Below are 27,894 nucleotides of genomic sequence, written 5' to 3'. Positions count from 1 at the left end.
TTAAGTTTGGGGTTTGAAATAGAGATATTTTTCTCCGATAAAACAATGAAAAGCTTCCCCTGATCATGTCTCAGTCTCACTCATCCACATATAATGTTTTTATATCTATGCACTCATTTCAATTCTCAAAATCACTAATCCCATCGATATCGACACTTGTCATCACTCATCACTCACTTTTCAAATAAACATAACACAAATGTCTCTATGATAGCTTTACATAAAAAGCGCACTGCGTTATTTTATTTTGGAATCGCTATATTTAAAAATGGCACCGGTGTTCAAAGTGCTGCGGACTAGTGGCTTTTTAATTTACCTAATTGTAATAGTAATCGCACTTGCGAAAGTTCATACAGAACCAATGATTGTGAAGTTGAAAGTGTTGCGGAAAAATTGCGATCAAATAAATTGTAATTATTTGCTAAAAGCTATCGGTGGTGAGTTTCTCGGTCATTTATCTTGGCGATTGACTCCTGAAGGTGGTAGCTGTGACGTGAGCTATCCAAATTATGAAATAAGCGAAGTGCAAACTGAACAATGGCATACGAAAAGTGAAGTTACAGTGTCGAAGGAAAATAGAAAAATTTACTTTTGTTTACGTTTTGTTGACAAAAATAAAGCCCCATTTAGTGGTAATTGGATTCATCAGGGTGAGGAAATTTACTTGGATCCCACAAACGATGAAGTTGGAACGGTTTTGGAGAAAATATTGTAAGTTTTGTTTAATTCTTTTTATCTAGATGGAATCAAATTTGGTAGGTTTTCGAATTGATGACTAAAACAAAAAGCCAGACTTACTTTAAATGTTTAAAACATATATTTTGGCATTGCTTACACGCACAATACTTTACTGTGATTACTGGTAACTGTAACGCATAACATTCGAAGCTACATAAAGACTAACATCTTTTGTTCTTCGACTTTTGTCGTCGTTGTTTGTTTTTTAGTTTTAATGTCATTTCTATAAAACATTAACTCTATGTTCGATTCCGCTACATAACGCTACTGTAGTGTCTCGTGTTGCTTGGATATTACATAGAGTTAAGATTTGTCGATTTGATTTGATTTGTTGATTTTTTTTTATATGAAAAAAAAACTATGAATCACAAAAAGTCATAGAATAAAAGTTGCTTGTTTTGATATACCCAAGTAGTATTTGGGAGGTTTTGCGTTTGACACCTGTAACCCTGTATATACCCTGACTGTTTACGGCCATAATGACTATCGCACCTCTAATTAAGGCATTGATGACATGCCTTGTCATCGAAGTGTCGAATCATCTTTGCTACAAATGTTCTGGACAGCCCAGCTGTTCTTACTCCACACCAAAATTTGGTTTACTGACTGTGGGGCTTTATCAACCCCAGATAGGATGGAGTGTTAGAAAAGTAATTGGTGAAATAAAACATCGGCCGAGATTGCACAAGATTATTATATTTTCATTGAGTGAAAACCTGTGGCGAAAACGTATTAGGTATCCAGCCTAGACAGAAGAGCGAAAAGTCAAGATGACATTTTTTATTTTTTTTTAGATTGTGACCATATTACAGTCCAATAGGAACAGGTCAGAATCCACAAGAAAAAAAGATTTCGAAATAACTGATCTAACTATTGGTTAGGTTAGGCTTGTAGTACTATGCTTCTTATATCCTAATCCTAACTAATATTATAAATGCGAAAGTAAGTTTGTTTGTTACCTCTTCACACTCTTACTACTCAACCTCCCTGAAATCTTGCATACATATAGTTTGAAGTGCGGAGAAGGATGTAGGGTACTTTTCAGCCTGAAAAAATAACTGTGTAACGCGCGCAAAAGCTAGTTTTATACAAATCCAAACCTACTAAAATAGGTTACCATTTAGGATACTCCTTAGTAAGCTTTGCCTCTGTTCAGATTCAATAATCTTGTGCCCACATTCAACACTAATCTAAAACAGGCATTATAAGCAGTAGCATCTCTTAACTTGCAAGCGTAATAAACAAAATTATTACGACCAATGCCACAAGCTCCATAAAAATGTTACTGAAGCACCTACAAAATTAATTACTTATGACCAATGCCACAAGCTCCATAAAAATGTTACTGAAGTGCTAGTACGTTACACAATGTTAAGTATATATATATTTATATATCTTGTGGACAAGCATTATGAAAGATAGATATTCCGCCCTACGTGATACATTTTTAGCCAAAGTGCCCGTGTGTAATGGTTTGCTGAACATAGTGTTGAGCAGTCCGTTATCACAGGTGGCTAAATCCATTTATATCTTGTGGACAAGCATTATGAAAGCTAGATAAGTTTATATCAGAGATCCCCCACGAGGCTGACATAGTCACACAAAGTGCCTTGTCAGCAATTTAGAAGAAAAAAAAACCTAGTACTCTACACAATGTGTTAAAGATATATTGCTCATAACATATTATTTCTAGAAATACATAGCGACCACACAGCAAGAAATAGGATATTTGTAATTTATTTTATTGAATTTCATTGCTAGATGTCACCATAAAGATTTAACATGTTTCCAGACGATATTTAACCTTGTAAGCAACAACTGTGACACATTTGAAATTTATATGTTTGGTCAAAGTTTTAATTTCGTGCGTGTCCGCTCATAGCTTATTATTGTCAATTCAATATCTCGGGTTCTTAGCAACGTATCGCGATGAAACTTATACCAGATTTTAAGTTAGTTCATCAGTTATACAACCGTGAAAACCACATCAAATTCCAACCCGTATGGTTTACGTTTTGCGCGAACAAAGAGTTTTATTGATACGCCATTTTGGAAAATTCTAACATATTATAAAACAAAATCCTCTACCACGTCTGTCTGTCTGTTCGCGATAAAATTAAAAACGGATTTTCATGCGGTTTTCACCAATATATAGAGTGATTCCTAAGGAAGGTTTAGGGGTATTATGGTATTATGTTTTACACGAGTGAAGCCGGGACCATGGATTGATTGTACTGATAAATCATTCCATGGGATGAGGTCCGACCTGAATTGACTAATGAGCCGAGCCAGGTTGAGCCGTTACAGCGGCCAATGAAACCTCAAAATTAATAGATCATTATAAACTAAATTATTTACAGGCAATCAACGGAAACTCCAGATGTACAGAATACCCAAGTGGACAGCGATTGGAAGGACTTATCCAATGACATCAGTGTAAATTACTTAAACCCCAAACCCAGGTTAACCAGAAAGCTTTACGATATAGATATATCTGACCCTAATACGATAATATACAAGGGTGTAATGTCACAATTCGATGAGTCACATAAGGATCTTATTGGTGGCATAGTTAAGAATGCAGTGATTATGAATGAAAAATCCTTGGACAGAAGGAAAAGAGACAGTTTGACTACAAAGCCTGATAATGGAGAAGAAACACTGGTTACAAGACAAATGACAGATGTGATGGAAACGGTCAAGGGTGATCCGATGAATATAGTTGTCGATGGAGTGCGCATTGAGGATTCAGCGAAGGAACCAAAGATAACTGAAGGCGGTGTGCCAAGTGTTTTAGCTGGCAGCGGGGTCACGCTGAGGTGAGTTTAAATTATTTATTTACTAGATCTTGCCTGCGTGAATTTAACTGCGAAAGCAGTTTTGTACGATTTTCATACAAACATTAACCCCCCATTATAGTCATTTGGGGGTTGACTTTTGAAAAAAAAAAGTAGCCTAAGTTTGAACGGGGCTCTTTAACTATATGCATGCCAAAACTCATCAAAATGTATCCAGCGGTTTAGCCGTTAAAGCGGAAAAAGCGATGTTTACCGAATCCGCCAAAGCTTGGCGAACTGTTCGACGATAGTGTGGAGGGGTCATAACAAAATTTATCTAAACAGTGTGCGACTTTGCTATTTACATCTCATTATCGAGTCGATTCGCAGTGAGACGCAGCGAACCAATCACATTGCGCCATTGTGACGCAACAACAACCACGCCGCAATGGTGACCTGCACATACAGGTTCTTATTGGTTCTCCACAACGATAATTGTCCACTGCTATATGTATAAGACCTACATTTGTTGATTGACGTTGGAGACCTTGGAGAAAAGGTTGCGGTGAAGTTTGTTGCGCCGCTTCTTCTTCACCTGCGCTTCGGAAGAAGGCGGTATTTGACGTCAATGAGTGGTGTATATCATCCTAAATCGAATGAAGAATTTTGAATTTGAATTTATATTTCTTAGTTTACAACTTATTTTTAAGGACATTTTGTTATGGAATAAATAAATACATTTTTATTTATGTCTATTTTTAATGTGATTGGTTCGATGCGTCCCACTTCGAATCAATTCGACGGTGAGTAGTGGAATTAATAAATAAATATATTGGGACAAATCACACAAATTGAGATAGCCTCAAAGTAAGCTCGAGACTTGTGTTATGGGACACTAACTCAAGGATACTATATTTTATAACAAATACATACATACAGATAAACATCCAGGACCCGGGCCAATCAGAAAAAGATCATTTTCCATCATGACCCGACCGGGGATCGAACTCGGGGTTCAGTGGCAAGAACTTTATATCACTGCGCCACCGAGGTCGTCAATGAAATGTCGAGAATGAAAACTCACTCTTCGCTCCTCAGATTGTTTGGGGATGGCCTGACACCGCGCACAGTCATCGCGTTCACCGATTACCCGCAGGAAATGGGCGAGAAATGCAAATTCATACTCAAAGGAGAATATTTGGTGAGTATTTATTTATAACCCAGCTTTTGTCCGCTAAATCGACCCCGGGGGTCGAAAATTTGTATGAAGAAATGGTAAGCCCTTCTGGCATAATAGGGACCAACACTGTTTGAATGAGTTTCTTTCGGCATTTCTTCTCAGCAGTGGTCGTTCCGAAATGTCATTTAATTTAGACGTGAAAAAGTGCCTGTGAAGGCCTAATTTCTGAGTAAATGATTTGATTTTGATTTTTTGATTGAAAAACATGCATCGTTTTTGTTCTTAAATCGTTTCCACATTTCAAAATTATCTTAACAGTTTAAGTAATCTGCGAAAGCGGATCAGATTTAATTTTCATACAAATTCAACCCCCCCCCATCAGTCATTTGAGACTGAAGTCACATATAATAAAAAACACATTTTTCATAAGGTTTGCAGTCACTAAAATATGATTAGAATTTCACTTATTTCAACGATCCAATCACGTCGAGTCACGTGTTATCTATACTATACTAATAAGACTTTGTTTAAATGCGCTAATCTTGTCTATCCACTAACTCTTTGCTTTGCGTCGTAGCGTGAGCCATTACTGCTCGGGGCGCAATTACAAGTCACCCATCCAAGGGACGGCTCCCTTGGATGGGTGACGACAAGTTCGCGCCTGCGCTATGAATATTTTCTACGTAACAATTTCTGTCATCCACCATATTTGCTGTTGTTTTAGACGCGAGCTTGTCGTCATAGCGCATGCGCGTAGACAGTTGCTTTTGAACTCTCGTAGGTCGCAGTCAACGCGGACTGCAGACTATATAAAGACGCCTTTAACCTTCAATTATATTACGCAAATGAATCAACAAAAAATTATATCTTGATCTAGGGACAGAATTAAGTTACTTGGCTATTTGACTGGGCGTAAAATAATCTGAGCTGAAATCTGAGATTTGCGCGTCTAGTATAGTATAACAAGCTTTAGGGTGATGTTAGGGATGTCGCAGTGCGTCAGGTATGTTTGCGGAAGCCACAGTTGATGGATTCCATGCCGTCATACGCAAAATGGCGGCCTCCTTCTTGCAGCGTATGTGAGGCAAAATAACACCTAGTCCTAATGATGATAGCTTCCCGCTCCGACTGTACCGTATTAAGGCACTGTATGCTTGGGCGATCAAACATACAGACAGACAAAAATTATTTTAAAAAATATTTTGGCTTCTATTTGTCCGATAACGGACGGTACTTTCGAAAATCTGTCAGTCAAAATCAAAATCAAATCATTTATTCAGAAATTAGGCCTTCACACGCACTTTTTCACGTCATAATCTAAATTAAATTATGTTTACCAAAGCTACAAACTACTAGCATTTCGGAACGACCACTGCTGAGAAGAAATGCCGAAAGAAACTCATTCAAACAGTGTTGGTCCCTATTATGCCAGAAGGGCTTACCATTTTTTAAATATAAATTTATGTATAATTTTTTATCAGTAATATAACAATGTAAGCACACAATAAAGTACATGGTCAAAAGGTATACTGAAACATATTATGATTGTGATCAAGTGCTGATGAAAGCAAAATATATATACTTATATATATATATACTTCACTCAGTAACGGGAGAGTTGTGTATACTATATTAATTGACAGATAAACAAATTTTCAGGTCAAAGTGGACACTGTAACAAAAAAGTCGGCAGCGTTTGACATCACAGCGCCCCCATCAATACCAGGCGCAAAATTATATTTGTGTGTGAAAAATTTAAATGGCGACACGAATGATCTGTCATTAGACGAGGGTAAATACATACATCAGGGCACGGAACCCTACAAGGTTATAGCGACCCACAACACCTTGTTGCCGCTGTGGGTAACCCTAATTTTGATATTAATATGTTTGACGTTCTCCGCCTTGTTCTCCGGCCTTAATCTAGGCCTGATGTCGCTTGACAGGACCGAGTTGAAAATCATATCTAACACGGGTACGTGTGATATTGTTTCTTTATACTTTCGCGCTTTGAACACATGACTATGTACAATGTACACATCCCAACTAATATTGTAAATGCCAAAGTAAGTTTGTTTGTTTCCACTTATCTACTGGACCAAATGTTATGACTTTGGGTACACAGGTAGAAAATAACCTGGAATAACACATTTTTGACCCAAAATTCCCGCAGCTAGTAAACTATGTTAACGAACCTTTTTAACCCCCGACGCAAAAAGAGGGGTGTTATGAGTTTGACCGCTAAGTGTGTCTGTCTGTGTACGTGACACCGTAGCTCACAAGGTCACATTAGTCCAGCCCGGCTGCGACCACTGCTCGACTCTAATCTTATTATTTGTAATCTTATAGAACTAATACGATTACATTAATCATGATTACTATATAAAATAAATTCGTAGAAGATAAAAAAATATTACCACAGCAGGGTCAGCATGAAAAATAACTTTTAAAATTTATATTCGGCTGTGATTTTACAACCGGCCGCCAGCCCAAGGTCAACCCTCATTGGGAATGCAATTGTCTATATCAGTTGCCCAAGCTGTGTGTACCTCAGTCGTCTCGCACGACATCCACATAGTGGTCCTGTTCCAGGGCGCAAAACCACACGCAGTACACGACAGTAATCATGTTTAATGCCGCAATCTCGACTGACAATAATCACGATTAAAACACAATCTGATTTCCAACAGGCACAGAGCAAGAAAGGAAATACGCTCGCGCGATTATGCCCGTGCGCGATCACGGGAATTACCTATTGTGCAGCATATTATTGGGAAATGTTGCCGTCAACTCGACATTTACGATATTATTGGACGAATTAACGTCCGGTCTGTTCGCCGTGATATTCTCGACGCTGGCCATCGTACTACTAGGCGAGATCACGCCTCAGGCCATATGTTCTAGACATGGGTTGATGGTTGGCGCCAAGAGCATTGTTGTCACAAAGGTAAACTTCAAACTTTCTTGTGAATGAATGGATGAACGAATGATTGAACTATAGAATGAATGAACGATAAGAGTGAATGAATGAATGAAAGAAGGGATTAATTAATAAAAGAAAGAATGAATGAATGAACATTTCGCCCGCGTAATTTTCCCTTCAGGAAAATATTTAGACTGTTTAACTAATAAGCTTTCCCAATACAAACTATATGTTTTAGGCTGTTATGGCGCTCACGGCTCCGCTGGCGTTTCCGGTCAGCAAGCTCCTGGACTATTTCTTAGGCGAGGAGATAGGCAGCGTCTACAACAGGGAGCGACTTAAGGAGCTAGTCAAAGTAAGCTTTAACTCAAAATTACACTAGTTGTTCGCCGCGAACTTAGACCTCGCGAACACAATAAATTTTGATGGTTTTTTTTTTTCAAAATTGTGGACACAATTTTGATGTTTTTTTTTTTTCCAATATTGTGGATATTTCAAAAACTGCTTTTGATGCCAGCGAACTTGAAAATTCGATTGGCAGATCTTACATACCTTTCAAATTACATCAAAATCAGACCAACAACGGTTCGAAAGTCATCGCGTTACAAACATACATACAAAAAAATTATTTTTGCCCCAAGTTGATTTGTAGTGCAATTACTACATTAAAATATAATGAAGTGATAAATTTATTGTTATATGGGTCTATGGAAGCCTGAAATAAATTAATTTTATTGTTTTATTTTTATTGCCACGCACAGATGTTGCCCGGGACTTCGCACGCGTGGGAATTTTGAGATAAAATATAGCCTAAAGCAATCTTGGATAATGTACCTTTCTAATGGTGAAAGAATTTTTGAAATCGGTTCAGTAGTTTCGGAGATTACCCGGCTTACATTACGCCAAACATACAAACTCACAAACGCTAACCTCTTTATAAATAATATTTATGATTATACATTTATAGTTTTGTAAAAACCGTACAAGGTTATAGCGACCCACAACACCTTGTTGCCGCTGTGGGTAACCCTAATTTTGATATTAATATGTTTGACGTTCTCCGCCCTGTTCTCCGGCCTTAATCTAGGCCTGATGTCGCTTGACAGGACCGAGTTGAAAATCATATCTAACACGGGTACGTGTGATATTGTTTCTTTATACTTTCGCGCTTTATACATTTTATAGTTTTGTAAAAATTCATTGCGTTCGCGCAGGTCCAAATTCGCGGCGAACAACTATTCAATGTTAGTATCGCGTGTGTGTTCAGATCGTGAAAGTTTAATATATATCACTTAGATAATGTCGTTCAAGGTCACCACAGACGTCAACGACCTGGACAAGGACGAGGTGAACATAATATCGGGCGCGCTGGAGCTCCGCAAGAAGACAGTGTCAGACGTCATGACCAAGTTGGAGGACGTGTTCATGTTGCCGATCACATCTGTGCTGGACTTCGAGACCATGTCCGAGATCGTCAAGTCGGGTTTGTTGGTGCCTCTCGCTCACTGTCGGCCGTGATTTTACGACCGGCCGCCGGACCGACGTCAACTCCCTTTGGGAATGTTCGCGTTCGCGGGTAGTGTCGCGTAGTAAAATGAAAAGTTTTATGACTTTGCTGTAATTTTATGAACGGCCGCCGGACCGACGTCAAATCTATTTAGGAATGCTCTATGATATAATTTTTTTAATGATTAGGCAGTAATTTTACGACCGCCCGCCGGACCGACGTCAACTCTCTTTGGGAATACTGTTGATGCCTTTCAGCTGTTAAGGGTTGTTACCAACTCAATCGCCTTTTACGTCATCCAATTGGTAGGTATTAACGTTAAATACAGACTTTCGATGCACAGAAAAGCGTGAGATAACATTTTCGATCACCCATCCCGCGATTGACCACTACAAGGTGAGTAAGGTCGACGTCCTCTCTCACTCTCGGCTGTCATTTTGCGACCGGCCGCCGGACCGACGTCAACTCTATTTAGGAATACTCTAGTAAATTTTTCATGACTCGGCTGTAATTTTACGACCATTCGCCGGTTTGAAGTCAACTCTCTTTGGGAATACTGTTGAAGCTTTTCAGCTGTTAAGGCCTAATATTTATTTATAAAAAAACACATAGAGATTTACTTTATTTATTTTTAAAACTACTGCACGCACTACTGTTTTCGTGCGGTTTCACAAATAGATAATGCTATTTTCGACGAAGATTTACTACATGTCGCCCGGGGCTTCGCTCCCGTGGGAATATTGAAATAAAATAAAGCTTATAGCAATCTCGGATAATGTACCTTTCTATTGGTGAAAGAATTTTTGAAATCGGTTCGGTAGTTTCGGTGATTAGCCGCCTCAAACATACGTACCTACTCACAAACGCTTACCTCTTTATAATAATAGTATAGATTTATTTGATGATTATACTGATTCCGCTGTGTTTTTACGACCGGCCTTACGTCAATCTCTTACGGAACGCTTTTAGATGCTATAACATTCATATAATAACTCCACACAAGCGAACTCTGACAGATGCTGTCATAAATGAACGTATAATCCGTTTTTAATCCCCGACGTAAAAAGAGGGGTGTTATAAGTTTGACCGCTAAGTGTGTCTGTCTGTGTACGTGGCACCGTAGCTCGTCAACGGGTGAACCGATTTGATTTTAAGTATACCTTTTGACCATGTACTTTATTGTGTACTTACATTGTTATATTACTGAGAAAATAAATTTATATTTAACATAATGGTAAGCCGTTCTGGCATAATAGGGACCAACACTGTTCCAATGAGTTTCTTTCGGCATTTCTTCTCAGCAGTGGTCGTTCCGAAATGCTAGTAGTTTGTAGCTTTGGTAAACATCATTTAATTTAGAATATGACGTGAAAAAGTGGCCGTGAAGGCCTAATTTTTGAATAAATGATTAGATTTTGATCTTTGTCTTCGAGATGAATTGCGTCTTCAATTTTGATTGCTTATTTTGTACTTGTGAAGAAGATCTTCATACGTACTTCATAAGTATTCTAGAGTAAAACATGACGGCCTTGGTGGCGCAGTGGCAAAGTTCTTGCCACTGCACCGAGACGACCCAGGTTCGATACCCTGTCAGCTCATGATGGAAAATGATCTTTTTCTAATTGGCTCGGGTCTTGGAAGTTTATCTATATATGTATTTGTTATAAAATATAGTATCGTTGAGTTAGTATCCCATAACACAAGTCTCGAACTTACTTTGGGGCCAGCTCGATCTGTGTGATTCGTCATAATATATTTAAAGTTATTCCCAAAGTAAATTTTAATTTATTTTGCTGTGAAATTATAAAAAACTATAACACTATTGGCCATATGTGTGTATGACATGGAGCCGGGATGACGTTCGAAGCACTTAACCTATTTACACACTTGGACGTTGTCCAATTGAGAAATATAGCTGGAAGTGTTTCAGATAATTTTAGATGCGTTATGTAATGATTATGGAAGCAAGCGTAGCTTGTTGATTTTTGATAAATCCTACTAATATACTATAAATGCGAAAAAGAGTTTGTTTGTTACCTCTTCAAGCGTTATCTACTCAACCAATCTTCTTGAAATTTTGCATACATGTAGTTTAAAATGTGGAGAAGGACATAGGGTAGCTTTCATCCCGGTAAAATAACTGCTCGTGTGGGAAATCACGCGGGCGAAGCCGCGGGCAAAAGCTAGTAATATTATAAATGCGATAGTTTGACGATGTTTGTTTGTTTGTTTGTTTGTTTGTTTGTTTGTTTGTTTGTTTGTTTGTTTCTTTCTTACACGCGAAATCTACCTGAGGGATTGTTATGAAATTTGGTACACGGTTAGAATATAATCTGGAATAACACATAGGGTAGTTTTTTATCTCGAAATGTCCACGGGAGCGAATAGCTAGTATTATATATGCGAAAGTCTGTCTGTCTGTTTCGCCTTCATAGCTAAACTGCAGGACCGATTTTGGTGAAATTTGGTATTCGTGTCGTGAAAGACCCCCGTTCAAACATAGACTACTTTTTTTCAAATTTAAAATCAAATTCAAATCATTTATTCAGAAATTAGACCTTCACAGGCACTTTTTCTCGTCAATAATTATATTTATAGTTATTTCTCACAAGCTACAAACTACTGGCATTTCGGAACGACCCCACTGCTGAGAAGAAATGCCGAAAGTAACTCATTTGAACAGTGTTGGTCCCTATCATGCCAGATCGGCTTATCATTATAATGTTTGTTTTTTTTTTAATAATATAAAAGTACATAATGTACATAGTCAAAAGGTATATCAAAACAGGTTATGATTGTGATCAGAGTGCTGATTATAATATATATATCGATGTGAAACACTATTAACTTACATGAAAATATATGAGAAACGAGATGACCAGTTCCCTCTGGCAGCACTCGTTCACGAGTTGACGCATGGGACAGCCATCGCGTAGCTCAACCATAATATAGGGAACCTCACGACCCGGCCCACGACGCCACCACCAGATTGACCATTTGAGTGAGCATGACACACTCGATTCCCATGACTTCATAATTACAATTCTTATTCGTCGAAATAGAAGTATAATTCAGACACTTGAAGATCACAAATCACGTACATGTTTTACAAATAAAATTTAAATGTCACAATATATGAATTATTATAACAAAAATAAAAATTATAAATAAAATAATAAAAAAACAGTAAAATAAAAATTAGGAGATCATGTGTGGAGTGGCAAAGTTGTCGGGAGGATCCAAGCGTTTTTATCAGTCAAATAGGCGTTAATTGTGTAATACGCTTTGTCCATTAATTTTTTCTTAACAAAAGCTTTAAATTTTTTCATTGGCAGATTAATAGCCTCTGCAGGGAGTTTATTGAATAATTTTACACTTTGACCCACGAAAGACCGCCGAACCTTTTTAAGCCTAAATCTGTTCATACAAAGTTTGTGCTTATTTCTAGTGTTTACACTATTTACTTCGTTTAATTTTTTATATAAATGTAAATTTGATTTGACAAAAATAAACACATCAAAGATATACTGACATACAACAGTGAGGATGTTAATTGATTTGAAGAGTTCTTGAAGAGAATCTCGAGGTTTTAACCCATAAATAAAACGGATAGCTCTTTTCTGTAATACAAACATTTTTCCTATGTCAGCTGCATTACCCCAAACTAATAGTCCGTAGGACATAATGCTATGAAAGTAGCTGAAATACACAAGTCTAGCTGTATTTGTGTTTAAACTCCAAGTGACTCACACACATACCTACATCCTCACAAACTTTCGCATTTATAATATACTGGCTGCGCCCCGGGGCGTCACTCCCGTGGGAATTTCAGGATAAAATGTACCCATGTGTTATTCCAGGTTATACTCTACTCGTGTACCAAATTTCACAACAATCTATCCAGTAGATTTCGCGTGAAAGAGTAACAAACATATACACACACACACACATCCTCACAAACTTTTACAACATACAAGCGGCCCGACCCGACTTCGCTCGGGTAAAAATGCAAGTTACACACCTAAACCTTCCTCAGGAATCACACTGTCAATTGGTGGAAACCGCATGAAAATCCGTGCAGTTTTTGTGTTTATCGCGAACAGACAGACAGACGCGGCATAATAGGACTTTGTTTCATGATATGCAAGAATAAGGAAGTAGTATGAGTATGGATTACCAACCTTGTGAAAAAGCATTTTGTTTCCACAGGTTACTCCCGCATACCGGTGTTCGAAGGTTCCCGCACGAACATAGTGACGGTGCTGTTCATAAAGGACCTGGCGTTCGTTGACCCGGACGACAACACGCCGCTGCGCACCCTGTGCCAGTACTACCAGAACCCGTGCAATTTTGTGTTCGAGGACGTCACCCTTGACCTCATGTTCAAGCAGTTTAAAGATGGTGAGATTGACATTTTTTCACCCCCCAGAAATTTTCATCCCCTTTGGGGATTGAGTTTTGTTTAAAAATAACTCATATTTGAAATCAGATTTTAATGATGTCTACTCAAGATTTAATCGAAATTGATCATAAAAACTCACCCCCCATTGTACCCTTTAGGAGGTTAATTTAAAAAAATGTATCCTATGTTTGTTTACGTATATTTATCCATATCCACGCCGAATGAAATCAAAAAATGGCAACAAACAGAGCACAGTCACATTATGCCACACAATAGATGCTATTCATAAAGGCCATGTGGCGTTAAAGATGGTGAGATTGTCATTTTTCAACCTCCAAAAATTTCAAAGACCATAAAAGTAATTCATATTTTAAATCAGATTTTTAATAATTTCTACTCCATAAAAAACTCACCCCCATTGTACCCTTTAGGAGGTTAATAAAAAATAAAATACTTGAGTACGTATATTTATCTATATCCGCACCGAATTCGGTCCATCGGTTTAGCTGATAGGACGGGTAGAATATAACCAATAATAATACATAGGGTACTTTTTGTTCCGAAATTCTCACGCGAGCGGAACTCCTACTCAAGGTATGTAGGATCTGACAATAGAATTTTTAAGTTCTTGGCAACAAAATCGATACCGTCGTTTTTGAAATATTCACAATTAGAAAAAAATATTGAGTTCGCGGCAAACAACTAGTAATAAATAAACATATAAGTGAATGAATGATGTTTGTTTCAGGTCACAAAGGTCATATGGCGTTCGTCCATCGGATCAATAATGAAGGGGAAGGCGATCCGTTTTACGAAACCATAGGCCTGGTCACGTTGGAGGACGTGATTGAGGAGATGATACAAGCCGAAATCGTAGACGAAACCGATGTTTTCAGTGAGTCATTCATTTCATACGTTCTTTCGTTCATTTTTAATATTTCTTTTGAGAGAGATTCAGGAACATCTGTGGTTGAAGAAGTTATTTTCAGTGAGTTTTCATTCGTTTCATTCATTCATTCGTTCTTTCGATTATTCTTGAAATAATTGTTTGACAGATATTAAAGTTGAAAATTTTGTGAGCGAAACAGACATAGCGAGCTTCAAATAGTTTCATTCATTTCATTCGTTCAATCAACAACGACTACTTTACACGAGACCATTGTCTTGGTCACATTGGAGGACATGATTGAAGTTATAAGAACTCTGTCCCGGGAAGGCGCGGGTTCGATTCCCGCAACATTTTCATCTCGTTATTTAAAAAAAATATATGTCTGTATCCTTACATATTATAAAACAAAGCCGTCTGTTCTGTCTGTTCGCAATCAACTCAAAAACACATTGAGATTCAAAAATTCTTCATTCAATTTAGTATGATTTACTTTTTGACGTCGAAATATTACTTAAACTTATGTCTACTGCCGAATTCCAAAGCGCAGGCGAAGAAGAAGCGGCGCAACAAACTTCACCGCAATTAATGTTTCACCAATAGATAGTGTAATTCCTAATGAAGCTTTAGTTGTATAATTTTTAACCCCCGACGCAAAAAGTGGGGTGTTATAAGTTTAACGTGTCTGTCTGCTGTGTATCTGTCTGTGTAAACGAATGAGCCGATTTTCGTTTAGGTATATTTTTTCTGTATTCCTCTTATTTTATCTGTAACTGACCTATGTTTACCTGACCTATATTTGTTAATTGACGTCGTTGGAGAAAAGGCTGCGGTGAAGTTTGTTGCGCCGCTTCTTCTTCACTTGCGCTTTGGAAGCCGGCAGTAGACTTAGTTTAAGTAATTTTTTGTAAATAAGTGATGTATATCATCCTAAATTGAATAAAGAATTTTGAATTTGAATTTGTCACAGATAATTTTATCCCGAGTGATCTTAGCCATATTTTATGAAAATCCGTTCATCCGTTCAAAAGTTATCGAACTGAATATTGAAAGTCGGGGATTTTTTTAAATGTCTAAAAATTAATAAATAAATCTAAATACTTACATATTATAAAACAAAGTCCTCTGTACGTCTGTCTGTCAAAAAGTACTACACAGATTTTGATACAATTTTCACCAATATAGTATAGTAAGGTTCAGTATAGTAAGGTTCCTGAAGAAGGTTTGGGCGTATTTATTATATATTCACTCGAGCGAAGCCGGAATGGGCCGCTTGTTAATACAATAAAGTCCAATTTTTGTCGACCACGAAAGTAGTCTTTAAGTCCATTTTAATTTATATAAGTCACTAGCCGTCCGTCCCGACTTCGCTCGGTTTAAACATAATACATTATACAGCTAAACCTTCCTCAGTAAACACTGTATACAGGGTTACTGGTATCTAACGCATAACCTTCCAAAGGCGCATAAGGTACATAGAGACTGACATCTTTTGTTCTACGACTTTTGTCTAAACGTAATATATACAAAAAAATAATCCTTTTTTTAGTTTTAATGTCGTTTCTACAAAACGTTAACTCTATGTTCGATTCCGCTACATAACGCTACTGTACTGTCTTGTGTTGCTTGGCTATTGCATACAGTAAACATGTGTAGAATCGCAAATAATATTTTTTTTTCATACAAAAAAAAATCACGAACAGTCGTAGAATAAAAGTTGCTTGTTTCGATGTACCCAAGTAGTCTTTAGGAGGTTTTGCGTTTGATACCAGTAACCCTGTTAAATTGCTAAAAACCTCATGAAGAAAATACGTGCATCCGTTTTTGTGTTTGAGATAAACAGACAGAAGCGACAGAGGATAAGTTAGTACAAAAACCGGGTTGCACTCCGCGAGCGCCGGCAGAAGTGAAAACTTGAATATTAACGTTGTGCATTTTTGACTTAGGTCTTACGAATTTTCGATCAGGTCACGCGTCCTGACGCGAGATTAACATTTTCTACCCATCACAAACAAAAAGTGCACAACGCCGCTAAACAAGTTTTCACTTCAATAGTAGTAATGGTGTGAATCCAACGTTTGCCCGCCAGTGGACAACCGCACGAAGCGGCGCCGCAATCGCCCGCAGAACAAGCTGCAGGACTTCGCCGCCTTCGCGGAGAGACACGAAAATCAACACATACATATATCACCGCAACTCACTCTGGCCACTTTCCAGTTTCTCAGCACAAGTACGTATCGACATTGTGATATAACGATATCTTCGCATACTATATCGTACTATTCTAACTAATGTTATCAACTAGCATTTGCCCGCGGCCTCGCCCGCGTCATCAATTTCATTTTTCATTCAAATTTCATCAAAATTGGCCCAGCAGTGTTTTAATTTATTCATTACGAACAAAAATGTCAAATCTTTTCTCTTTATAATATTATTACTAGCTTTTGTACGCGTTAATTTTCCACGATGAAAGGTACCCTATGTACTTCTCCGTACTTCAAACTGCACGTATGCAAAATTTCAAGAAGATTGGTTGAGCAGATAGTGTGTGAAGAGGTAACAAACAACCAAACTTTACTTTGGCATTTATAATATTGGTTAGAATGTGAAAGTAAGTTTGTTTGTTCTTCACGCTCTATCTACTCAACCAATCTTCTTGAAATTTTGCATACATGAGTCAGATTGGTATACAAACTCATGTGGCGCGAGTAGGATTCAGGAACCAGTTCGAAAAGGGCACTTTTAGGGTACGATTACACGCATATTCTACGTTCGCCGTCAGGTGTTGACGCATTCAGGCCTGATACAGTATCGGAAACTGTACTCCGTCGCCTCCTGAGACAGGACGTGATACAACACATCAAGCTGAAGGGGAAAACTAAGAAGGACCCTAGTACATACGTCTTTCAGCAGGGTAAACCGGTGAGTACTATACTAAATGTCGCCCGGGGCTTCGCTCCCGCGGGAATTTTGAGGTGAAATATAGCCTATAGCAATCTTGGATAATGTGCCTTTCTAATGGTGATAGAATTTTTGAAATCGGTTCGGCAGTTTCGGAGATTAACCGCCTCAAACATACAAACTCACAAACGCTTACCTCTTTATAATAATATTATAGATTATCTGTGTGCGTATTGCGACTTTGCTATTTAAATGTCAATATCGAGTCGATTCGAATTGAGACGCAGCGTAACGTTTGCGTGTATGTTTGAGGCGGGTAATCTCCGAAACTACCGAACCCATTTCAAAAATTCTTTCACCATTAGAAAGGCACATTATCCAAGATTGCTATAGGCTATAATTTATCTCAAAATTCCCACGGGAGCGAAGCCCTGGCCAATATCTAGAAAATATATTAGCACAAATCACACAGATTGAGCTAGCCCCAAAGTAAGTTCTAGACTTGTGTTATGGGATACTAACTCAACGGTACTATATTTTATAACAAATACATATATAGATAAATATCCAAGACCCAGGTCGATCTGAAAATCATTTTCCATCTCGACCTGACCTTTTTATTTATTTATTTATTTATTTATTTATTTATTTATTTAAAAAAATGGGTGGTCATTAATTAAGTAGTTTGTAGCTTGTGAGAAATAACTATTTAATATAAAAATTGACGTGAAAAAGTGCCCGTGAAGGTCTAATTTCTGAATAAATGATTGGAATTTGAAAAAGTTTTTTCATTCATTTTGTTTATTACATTACACATTATCAGCTACTCTATATTCGAATGTTACATCGCAGGTGGATTACTTCGTGTTGATAGTGGAGGGCCGCGTGGAGGTGACGGTGGGACGAGAGAACCTCGTGTTCGAGGCGGGGCCCTTCACCTACTTCGGGGTGCAGGCGCTTGCGCAGAACGTGGCCGTTGGTGAGTCACTATATCTTATTTGTCTACCCGATTCTAATTACTCGGGGAGATAGAATAGATATCTGGCTCGAAGGACCACTTTTGGTTCTTCGAGCGGATTCTCTATATATATTACTCTTTTGTTTACCGCTTCTAATTACTTTGTGGACAATTTTCATATTAAGTGTCAAATTTCGGTTATATTGAGAGTCAGCTGTTTTGATAATTTAAGATATAATTATATTTATTATAATTTAAGATATTTTGAGAATCTGGTATTATGCGAATAAAGGGTGGAGAGAAAATAAACCATATTTTGTCATAGCCCATGTACCTATATCACCTAAGAGACTCGGAAGGACCATTATTGGTCCTTAGAGCCGGATCGCCTGAGCGTCTTACTATCGCCTCCTAAGTTCATTCGCTTCTACGAGCAGATTTATCCAAAGATATATTATCAGAGACAGATGAAACATATACTCCTTCCTCCTCCAGCTGAGTCGCCGCCCGCCTCGGCAATGGGGTCGCTGCAGAATATAAACATTGACGCGCAGCTGCGGCACACGTTCGTTCCAGATTATTCCGTGCGCGCTGTCACCGAGCTCTTCTATCTCACTGTCAAACGGTAAGTATTTTTGTGAATGAATTTGTGAAAAATCACCCTTATCCCACTAGTTGACCGAGTGAGCGACGCGAGCGAGGTCTACAAATCTATTTGAGGCAAAAATATTATTTTTTGTACGTATGTTTGTAACGTGTACATAATTGAACGGTTTAAATCATTTATTTCCCTCAAAAAGAATACAATTCACTTGCATATGAGAAATACAAAGTTCAATTAAGTGTTTATACAAAATATAAAATTTCTTATTCTTACGAGTGAGTATTGGACATACATTAGGTTTAACTTTAAAAGTGCAGGTTGGACGACAATTAAATATCCTTCGTTCCTCTTGGGAATTATTTATAACCCGGTCCAAATAAATGAACATCGCTGCAAACGTTACTTAGACAGGTCCAAACGCAATTCCGTCTTCTTACATCAATATTAAATAAAAATAAATAAATAAGGACAAATCACACAGATTGAGCTAGCCCCAAAGTAAGTTCGAGACTTGTGTCATGGGATACTAACTCAACGATACTATATTTTATAACAAATACGTATATAGATAAGCATCCAAGACCCGGGCCAATCAGAAAAAGATCATTTTCCATCATGAGCCGACCGGGGATCGAATCAGTTACCTCTCGGTTCAGAGGCGAGCACTTTACCACTGCGCCCGCGCTTATTTTCCCTCGACTAAACATCTCGGGTCGCAACAACTCTCGGTAGAATCTGTGATATTCATTTACCGGTGTACAATGTACTGTTATATTGCAGGTCGTTGTACTTGGCAGCAAAGAGGGCAACACTGATGGAAAAGGGCGCACTATCGAAGGGCGCAACAAACGAACAGTTCGACACCGAAGTTGATAAGGTATATATGTATATTCATTCATTCAATCATTCATGCGTTCGTTCATTCATTCATTCAATCATTCATGCGTTCGTTCATTCATTCATTCATTCATTCATTCATTCATTCATTCATTAGGCGGTGTCCATAAGGTCCTCTTAATTCGTCCGTTTCCTTCCAGCACCTTTGCCATTCCTCGAGCGCCAACATTCCTATATCAATGATATCGAAAAAGCTATTGGGGAAATCGACTAGTACACCCACAGCTTACAACCCGGACGATTGTGGCTCTTGTTCCAATGCTAATAAGGTTAATTTTTCTGTGTATTAATGTGTAGTGCACATACACCCATTTAATGACAATCCGGACGATTTTCGCCCTTGTTCCAATCATGATAAGGTTTTTTTTTTCTGTATCAATGTGTAGTGCAGGAATACATATTACACATGGCTTACAATCTATAGGATTGTGGTCCTTATCCAAATGGTAATAAGGTTTATTTTTCTTCATGATCAGTTAGTATGTAGATAGTTTGGTGCAGTGGTTGTCGATTGGTTAACCATTCGATTAGTCGATAGGTCTCAGGTTCGAATCCCGCACACGCCTAATTTTGTACACTGATTTGACTCATGAATAGTAGTTTTCATAGACCACCACTTGCTTCCGGTGAAGGAAAACATCGTGAGGAAATCTGCACACTGGTTGATTATCAACTTGTGTGTGAAATCGAGAGGCAATCGCAAACCACTCCATTAATAGTGCCAAGAAAGTCGTTGTGTGTGTTTAATTCCAGGTAATAAATCTCCTCATGGCGGTAGTGTATAATAATTTAGCATAATAAATCGACAACGTCATATGAGACACGCGTGTATTAAACTCACGGCTATATTACCGCGCTCCGCTTCGTGTCCCGGTAAAAACCATATTACAATATACTATTGTTACCTTACAGCCAAACGCGAAACAGATAAATATAATAGAACTACTCCAAGTATCTCCTCAGAATTACCCCTCATCAGAGCGTCTAGAAGCCGACAAATATTCGACAAACTCTAGCAAATGTATACAGAACTATGCCAAATGTTTGCCAAACATCAGCCGCCAATACGACCAACATTGGCCCAACATTGACAAAATGGCGAACGCGTGCGACACGACAAAATCATTGGCGAATGTAACAAAATCATTTTCGAATGATATGTTCGTGAAATCGATGCCGAATTCGTGTGAAATGACAAGACACGAGAAGGATTTGGACGCGAATGTTTGCGACGAATGCGTTAAGAACAATTATTGGTTGAACAAAACTATTTTGACTAAAAGCATTGATGGGAAAAGTGGTTAGATTATTTTTCTTTATTATTTACTAGCTGCGCTTAGGGGCTTCGCTCCCGTGGCATATTCGGGATAAAAAGTACGCTATGTGTTATTCCAGGTTATATTCTACCCGTGTATCAAATTTCATAACAATCCAATACTATTATACCATTATTATAAAGAGGTAAGCGATTGTGAGTTTGTATGTTTGAGGCGGGTAATCTCCGAAACTAGCGAACCGATTTCAAAAATTCTTTCACCATTATAAAGGTACATTATCCAAGATTGCTATAGGCTATATTTTATCTCAAAATTCTCACGGGAGCGAAGCCCCGGGCAACATGTAGTTTATACAATAAATCGACAGACACAGAGCGTATAAAGAAAAAGACGACCTTCCACACGGACTCTTCCCTCCTCACCTTCCACGATTTGACGTTCCCTGACGTGGACTCCGCCGAACGGTCGGACTTCGATCGAGAATCCATCGAGAAACGTACCAACTTCGACCGAGAAACGGTCGAGAAACACACGGATTTCGACCGTGAGGACACCGAACGCAAGCGAGATATGGACGAGCTGGTCCTAATGCAATTGTCGAAGATTATTAGGCTGTTAGAAAGGAATCAAACATGAGGTTTATTTTTCGATTCATGTGTGGATGTTTCTCAGTACGTTTCGACCGCTGCGGCCGCGCTGTCATTACGATCCGTCAATTTCCTTGAAGAATCATTTCCAAAATCAATCTATACTTATAATTATAAAGAGATAAGAGTTTGTGAGTTTGTCTGTTTGAGGCTTGTTTGGGTAATCTCCGTAACTACCGAGCCGATTTCAAATATTCTTTCACCATTAGAAAGGTGCATTATACAAAATTGCTATAGGCATATATTTTATCTCAAAATTCCCACGGGAGCGAAGCCCCGGGCAACATCTAGTCATTCATAAAATTGTCATTTCTGTGGAAATGATGGTACATATTCATTATTTTAAAGCCAGACAGTGAAACGAATTCTTGTCTTTGACAAAATCCGAAAAATTGTAATGACAGCGCGGCCGCACCGCTCGAAACGCTCTGAGAAACACTTATATACTCATTTGTAGATATATAGGTAGATAAATAAATAAATATACATATATATATTATTACGCCTATTGCTATAGACAGACTAGAGATTTTATTTATATATTTTTGTGTGTCCTCGTAGATCGTTTAAAAATTGTCACAACTTAACGATATTTTTGTACTAGCGAGAGTGTAAAAATTTATATATTTTTTTAAATAAATCAAAATTAAAATCTTAAATTCTAAATACTACCTAATTGTATCTGTAAAACTATTATATTCTGTTGGTTTATAAAGTATTAAGTATAATATTTGATATCACTAATTATCACTTTGGAAGTACCTAAGTAGTATTGTTGGTTATAGAGAAATTACTGTTTAATAATATAAAATTTGACGTGAAAAAGTGCCTGTGAAGGTCTAATTTCTGAATAAATGATTTGATTTGATTAAGTATTGCGCATATTTTAGTTAGCGCCGGTAGTCCAGTGGTTAAGACCGTCTGTGAAAGGTCCCAGATTCGAATCTTGCTCGATTTCAAAGGCAAGAACTTTAATTCTTAATTCGGCTATGATTTTACCACGGTAACTTTTACCTATGGGAATATTATAGTTGCCTATCATATCCATACTAATATTACAAATGCTGTTCCGCTTTCACGGCTCTAAACCACTAGGCCGATTTCGATGAAATTTGGTATTATTATATTTGGATGTAGTTAAAGAACCCATAAACATAGGCTAATTTTTTATTTTCAAAAATTCAATTCCCATATGACAAGTATAAGTATGAAAATCTTGATTTCTGGTCCGATTTCGCGGAGAAAATTCACGCGGGTCAAAGCTAGCAATACATGCATGTATATATTATACCGCAAAATTTTCAATAAACACTTTTTGTTTCAGTTACTTGAATCCGTTGATGAAGACATAAGCATTACTGGCGAACAGAAAACTCCGTCTAGACAGGTATAAAAATAACTAAACTATAATCTAATTAAAATCTAATCAAAAAAAACTTTCAAAAATCCGTTGTTTCATCAGGTCATGCATATTATAATAATGCATTGTCATCCAAACTTACGCGTGTGCGAAATTTCAACTCAATCGGTTGAAAATATCTGCTTCAAAATTAAGTAGCAAGACAAGTTTGTAAAAAGATTTTATTTTATACACAGCTTAAAATCTAATCGATTGACGACCTCGGTGGCGCAGTGCTAAAGTGCTCGCCTCTGAACCGAGAGGTCCCGGGTTCGATCCCCGGTCGGGTCATGATGGAAAATGATCTTTTTCTGATTGGCCCGGGTCTTGGACGTTTATCTATATATGTATATGTTATAAAATATAGTATCGTTGAGTTAGTATCCCATAACACAAGTCTCGAACTTCTTTGGGGCTAGCTCAATCTGTCCTAGTATTGTTTTTTATTATTGATTGCAAAAATATAGTGTTAACAATAATCCCAGGTGTCCCCGAACCCCCTTCCGGTGTCGGCCTCCCCCCACACCCGCTCCACGTTCGCCCGCCGCCCCTCCCCCGCGCGGGACGGATGTGACGAGCAAGAAAAATTACTACAATAGAATAATTATAATTGCATTTGATTAATATCAGCAGTGACTCGATTAGTGGATTTCTGGATCGATGAATCTCTAATAAGTTACCCCGAAGTGCGGTCAGAACATCATTCCTGAAGATTTCCTTTAATCTTTCTCTGTCCTCAAGCCGGAATGGAAACACCTAGTTGTAACAATCTGGGACTGGTTGCAGGTTTAGGCTAAACGTAAGCCGCCTTATTGATAAATATTTAATTCTCTGATTTGGCTTGGAGTGGTAAATCTTTGTTTTGTCCCTCTCTCTCTTTTCAGCATTTGACATTGAAAGAACGAGACAATACAAAGAATTGCTATTCCGCGGCTAATCAGAGAATAAGGTTTTTATTAATAATAGGGATAGGGTGTAAAAGTACGTCCGACACAGCCGTAAGGTATGCATACGGTATCCCAATTAAGGTTACTTCAGAGTAAAAATATGACTGGGATATAGGAAAATAATTTAAAAATTCAATATCAAAATCAGTGCACAGCGAACATAGCGCGGCACATCGTGTCAATGACCTCGGCTCGCGCGCGAATCAGCTGTGAGCCGTGAGTTTGTGCGCGTGTGTCGCTGTAGCGATGGCATTTTTCATTGCATGTATTAAACTTTACAGTTAGTTTTGATTGGGAATTCTTTAACATTTTAATGAGGTTTCTTTGGATGAAATTACGGTTACACGATAAATTAGACAAATCTGCAAAAAAAAAAATGAAAATGTTCAATTCACCTTTGAACTTCATTATCACGGAAACTACTGATTTCCCAGACATGATTTCTTCGGGGAAAAATGTTCATATTGATGGGGAGTTTACGTGGGTCTCGGTTTTGTCGGAGGTATATTTACACCCTGTATAAATCCTTTATATTTGATCGATATTACAGTCAAATTTAATGTGACGATTACGACCGCCATATACCTAGCTGCCGTAAAAACGACCAGTGTTATAATGTATAAAGCAAATAAGTATTACTTTACATAGCACATCTAAACCGCACGCTCCCCCCGGCAAGACGACGTTCAATCAAAAATAAGCTTTAAAGTGTCCGATGTAGACACATTTTGCGTTGACAAGACGAGAGCTGACATCGAGCGGTCCGCAAATTTATTATCAATGCAAAATATGTCTACAGTGGACGCTATAAAGTTCAATTTTCAATTAACTTCTTCTTGCCGGTGGGGAGCGGTGCGGTCGAAGTGTGCGACTTAAGCGATGTGATTAAAAGAGAATTGTTCGAATCTCACCCTTAATGAAACCGGTCAAGTGTGAGTCGGACTCGCGCGCGTGTTCCTAGCATTGTATTACGTGAAGTACTTAATTTTCTAGTCATTTTTGAGAATGAATGTAAAAAAAATCTTGTAATGTATTGTTTGAACGAGTATTAAAATAATCGACAAGACTTGAAGTTACACGGAAATCGGGAAAAATGTACAGAGTGGCGTTTTAAACAGCGGCTTATTGTGTAAAATCTTCCATAAAAATTGTATTGTAAATGCGAAAGTCTGTCTGTCTGTCTGTTTGCCGCTGGACCGATTTTATTATTGAAATTTGGTATGCATGTAATTCAAGAACTCAGTTCAAACATTATTTTCAAAATTCTATAATGTAGCGTGAAAGTTTGTATGAAAATCGTTAACAGAGAAATATACGCAGGCGAAGCCGCGGGCAAACGCTAGTATAAAGTAAATAAATGTATTTTTATAAGTATTTGTGTAGATTAAAGTTTTAGACTGATTTTTGTTGTAGAATTTAGTAATTTAAAATTATTTTGAATATTGATTTTGGCGCTTGTACTTAATTTTTGTGCTGGTCTCCAAGGCTATCTGGCTGAGGAAGAACCTTTAAACCGACATGTGACTTAATCTATGTGCTTGTAAGTTTCAAGGTCACAAGTGAGCGCATTTAACCTTAATTTTCCTGCATGCGATTTTGGACCTTATTGACAGCGATATCCGATATCAGATATTTGGTGTATTTTTCCGTGCATGACGACGTGCGTGATGCTGGCGAAGTATCATGAGAACATAGACCACAATACAAACTTGTATAAGGTTGAAAATCGTACGCATCCAAAATAGGCTTCAGTGTTTTCCTTGAGTGTTTTCTTTTTAATTGTTCTAGTTGAAAAAAATAGATTTAGTACGTTAAGTAGGTATGAATATATGTCTACATGCACGTATGTATGTTGGTTTTCTAGTATTATAGATAAAAAAAAAAAAAAAAATGGTTGCCTGTAAAGTCGGTTTTACGGGCGAAGATTTTACGTGACAACGTCTTTTTACGCGCGCGGCAGACCGATCATAGTTGAGTGGGAGAGAGACGCAAGGCATTCGGCGGGCCTCTCTCTCGTTCGGTGACTCATCGTAACGTTACCGGGCGTTACACTTTTTCATAAGTGACTCCCAGCCGCAACCTAATTTAAGACGTTGTCACGTCAAAAAGTCGTTATACTTAAATTCATTGGATTACATATGTTTCTTCGCAGAGCGTTTCGACCGCTGCGGCCGCGCTGTCATTACAATATTTCAAATTTTTACAAAGACAAGAGTTAATAGTTTCACTGTCTGACTTTAAAATAATTAATCTGAACTGTGTGTTTGTGTGTGTGTGCCAAGAAGTGGTGGTGTAATGGTTAAATCGCCCGCCTGTGGATCGAAAGGTCCCAAGTTCGAATTGTGCCACATGAGTTTGTATACCAATCTGACTCATGTGTAGTAGTTTTCATCGTCCACCACTTGCTTCCGGTGAAGGAGAACATCGTGAGGAAACCAGCACACTGGTTGATTATTAACTTGTGTGTGAAATGGAGACGGCAATGGCGAACCACTTCATTAATAGTCCCAAGAAAGTTGTTGTGTGTGTTTCATTCCAAGTAATGACCACGACCCTCAGCCGTGAGGAATACGACTATGAAGAGGTAATGTAAATTTTATGAATGATTGATTTTGGAAATGATTCCTTCCTCGAGAAAATCGACGGATCGTAATGACAGAGCGGCCGCAGCGGTCGCAACGAAACGCTCTGAGAAACACCATGAATGATTTTTTAATTTGTTGAGCCTATGGAGACTCACTTTTTATAAAATAACTTCTATTTTATGTTTATAATAAAAATGGGATTCTCTCTTTGCATCATTAAGTTTTTTCTAATATTCTTCGGCACAGTGATGTTGACATAACTTTTTTTGGCATAACATTATTTTAGCATAGTGTACTTTTCGTACACTAGTTGTTCGCCGCGAACTTGACCTCGCGAACACAATAAATTTTTGATGAGATTTTACAAAATTGTGAACATTTCAAAAACTACTTAACTGATCTTGTTGCGAATGAACTTAAAAATTCTATTGACAGATCCTACATACCTTTTAAATTTCATCAAAATCAGACCGCGGTTTGAAAGTTATCGCATGACACACATACAAAAATGTATTTTTGCCCCAAGTTTGATTTGTAGACCTCGCTCGCTCGTTTAATTAAATAACTTTTTTTTACAGAACGGCAAATTAAGTTTGTTAGTTTATTTGTGACCAATACAAAAGCGAGCGAGGGAAGCGAGTGAGCGTTTACACCACCACTGCTTTACAAATGGATCCCAGCCAAAAATAATTTTGAAGAATTCTTTAGTTTCGATGCACGGTCAAGTCAAGATCAAAGACAAAGATTATTTATTTGCGTAAACATGAGTTTACATTTTTTTATAATGTGGTGTTAAAAGAAAAACTTAATCCACATGTGTCACCGTCCACGGGTATGCAAATTTAAATGGAGAGCATGCTATCATCCCACAAAACTAAATTGAATAAATAAAACTTACAAAGTCTACCATTAAAAAAATATTTCAAATTATAATAACATTTATCAATCAGTAAGGACCTGAGGTGCTTATTAAATAAATTTAAATTCTTCTCTTTATATTGTTGTGGAATTTTGTTATAAATTGTAGGTGCCATACATACAATACTTTTACTGAGTAATGCCGTTTTAGAAGGGTGTAAACATAGTCTATATTATCCCGATGATTTCTGAACACAACATCACGAAGGCGTGGGAATTACATTTAACAAATATTGCAACCTCAAGTATGTAAAGTGAAGGAAGTGTTAGAATTGTATGTTGTTGATCCTTTTTCAGATCGACCTGGGTCTTGGATGTTTATCTATATGTTATAAAATAATAGTATCA

General features: G+C 37.7%; 1 protein-coding gene across 4 annotated transcripts; it reads left to right on the top strand.

Moving 5' to 3' along the window:
* Positions 1-174: 174 nt before the first annotated feature.
* LOC128682420 (unextended protein-like) lies at positions 175-26,844 on the top strand. 4 transcript variants are annotated; one of them, XM_053767078.2, is made up of 18 exons: positions 175-711; positions 3,099-3,557; positions 4,614-4,716; positions 6,355-6,670; positions 7,386-7,642; positions 7,857-7,973; positions 8,930-9,101; positions 13,335-13,526; positions 14,276-14,422; positions 16,503-16,643; positions 17,196-17,335; positions 18,167-18,293; positions 18,768-18,897; positions 19,657-19,753; positions 19,914-20,042; positions 20,686-21,073; positions 21,418-21,687; positions 23,022-23,068. In XM_053767078.2, the coding sequence occupies exons 1-17, from the start codon at positions 269-271 to the stop codon at positions 21,684-21,686; spliced, it is 3,627 nt and encodes a 1,208-aa protein (XP_053623053.1). In that variant the 5' UTR covers positions 175-268; the 3' UTR covers position 21,687; positions 23,022-23,068. The 4 variants fall into 4 exon arrangements, with proteins under 4 accessions (XP_053623053.1, XP_053623052.1, XP_053623055.1 ...); XM_053767077.2 differs by having other exon boundaries at positions 8,915-9,101; XM_053767080.2 differs by lacking the exons at positions 19,914-20,042; positions 20,686-21,073; positions 21,418-21,687 and adding an exon at positions 23,582-26,844 and having other exon boundaries at positions 176-711; positions 23,022-23,084.
* Positions 26,845-27,894: the final 1,050 nt, after the last annotated feature.

Source organism: Plodia interpunctella, chromosome 30 (genome assembly GCF_027563975.2).
Source record: "Plodia interpunctella isolate USDA-ARS_2022_Savannah chromosome 30, ilPloInte3.2, whole genome shotgun sequence".
NCBI lineage: Eukaryota > Metazoa > Arthropoda > Insecta > Lepidoptera > Pyralidae > Plodia > Plodia interpunctella.
The sequence above is the reverse complement of the archived record's forward strand: the minus strand, read 5'-3'. Positions and strand labels throughout refer to the sequence as shown.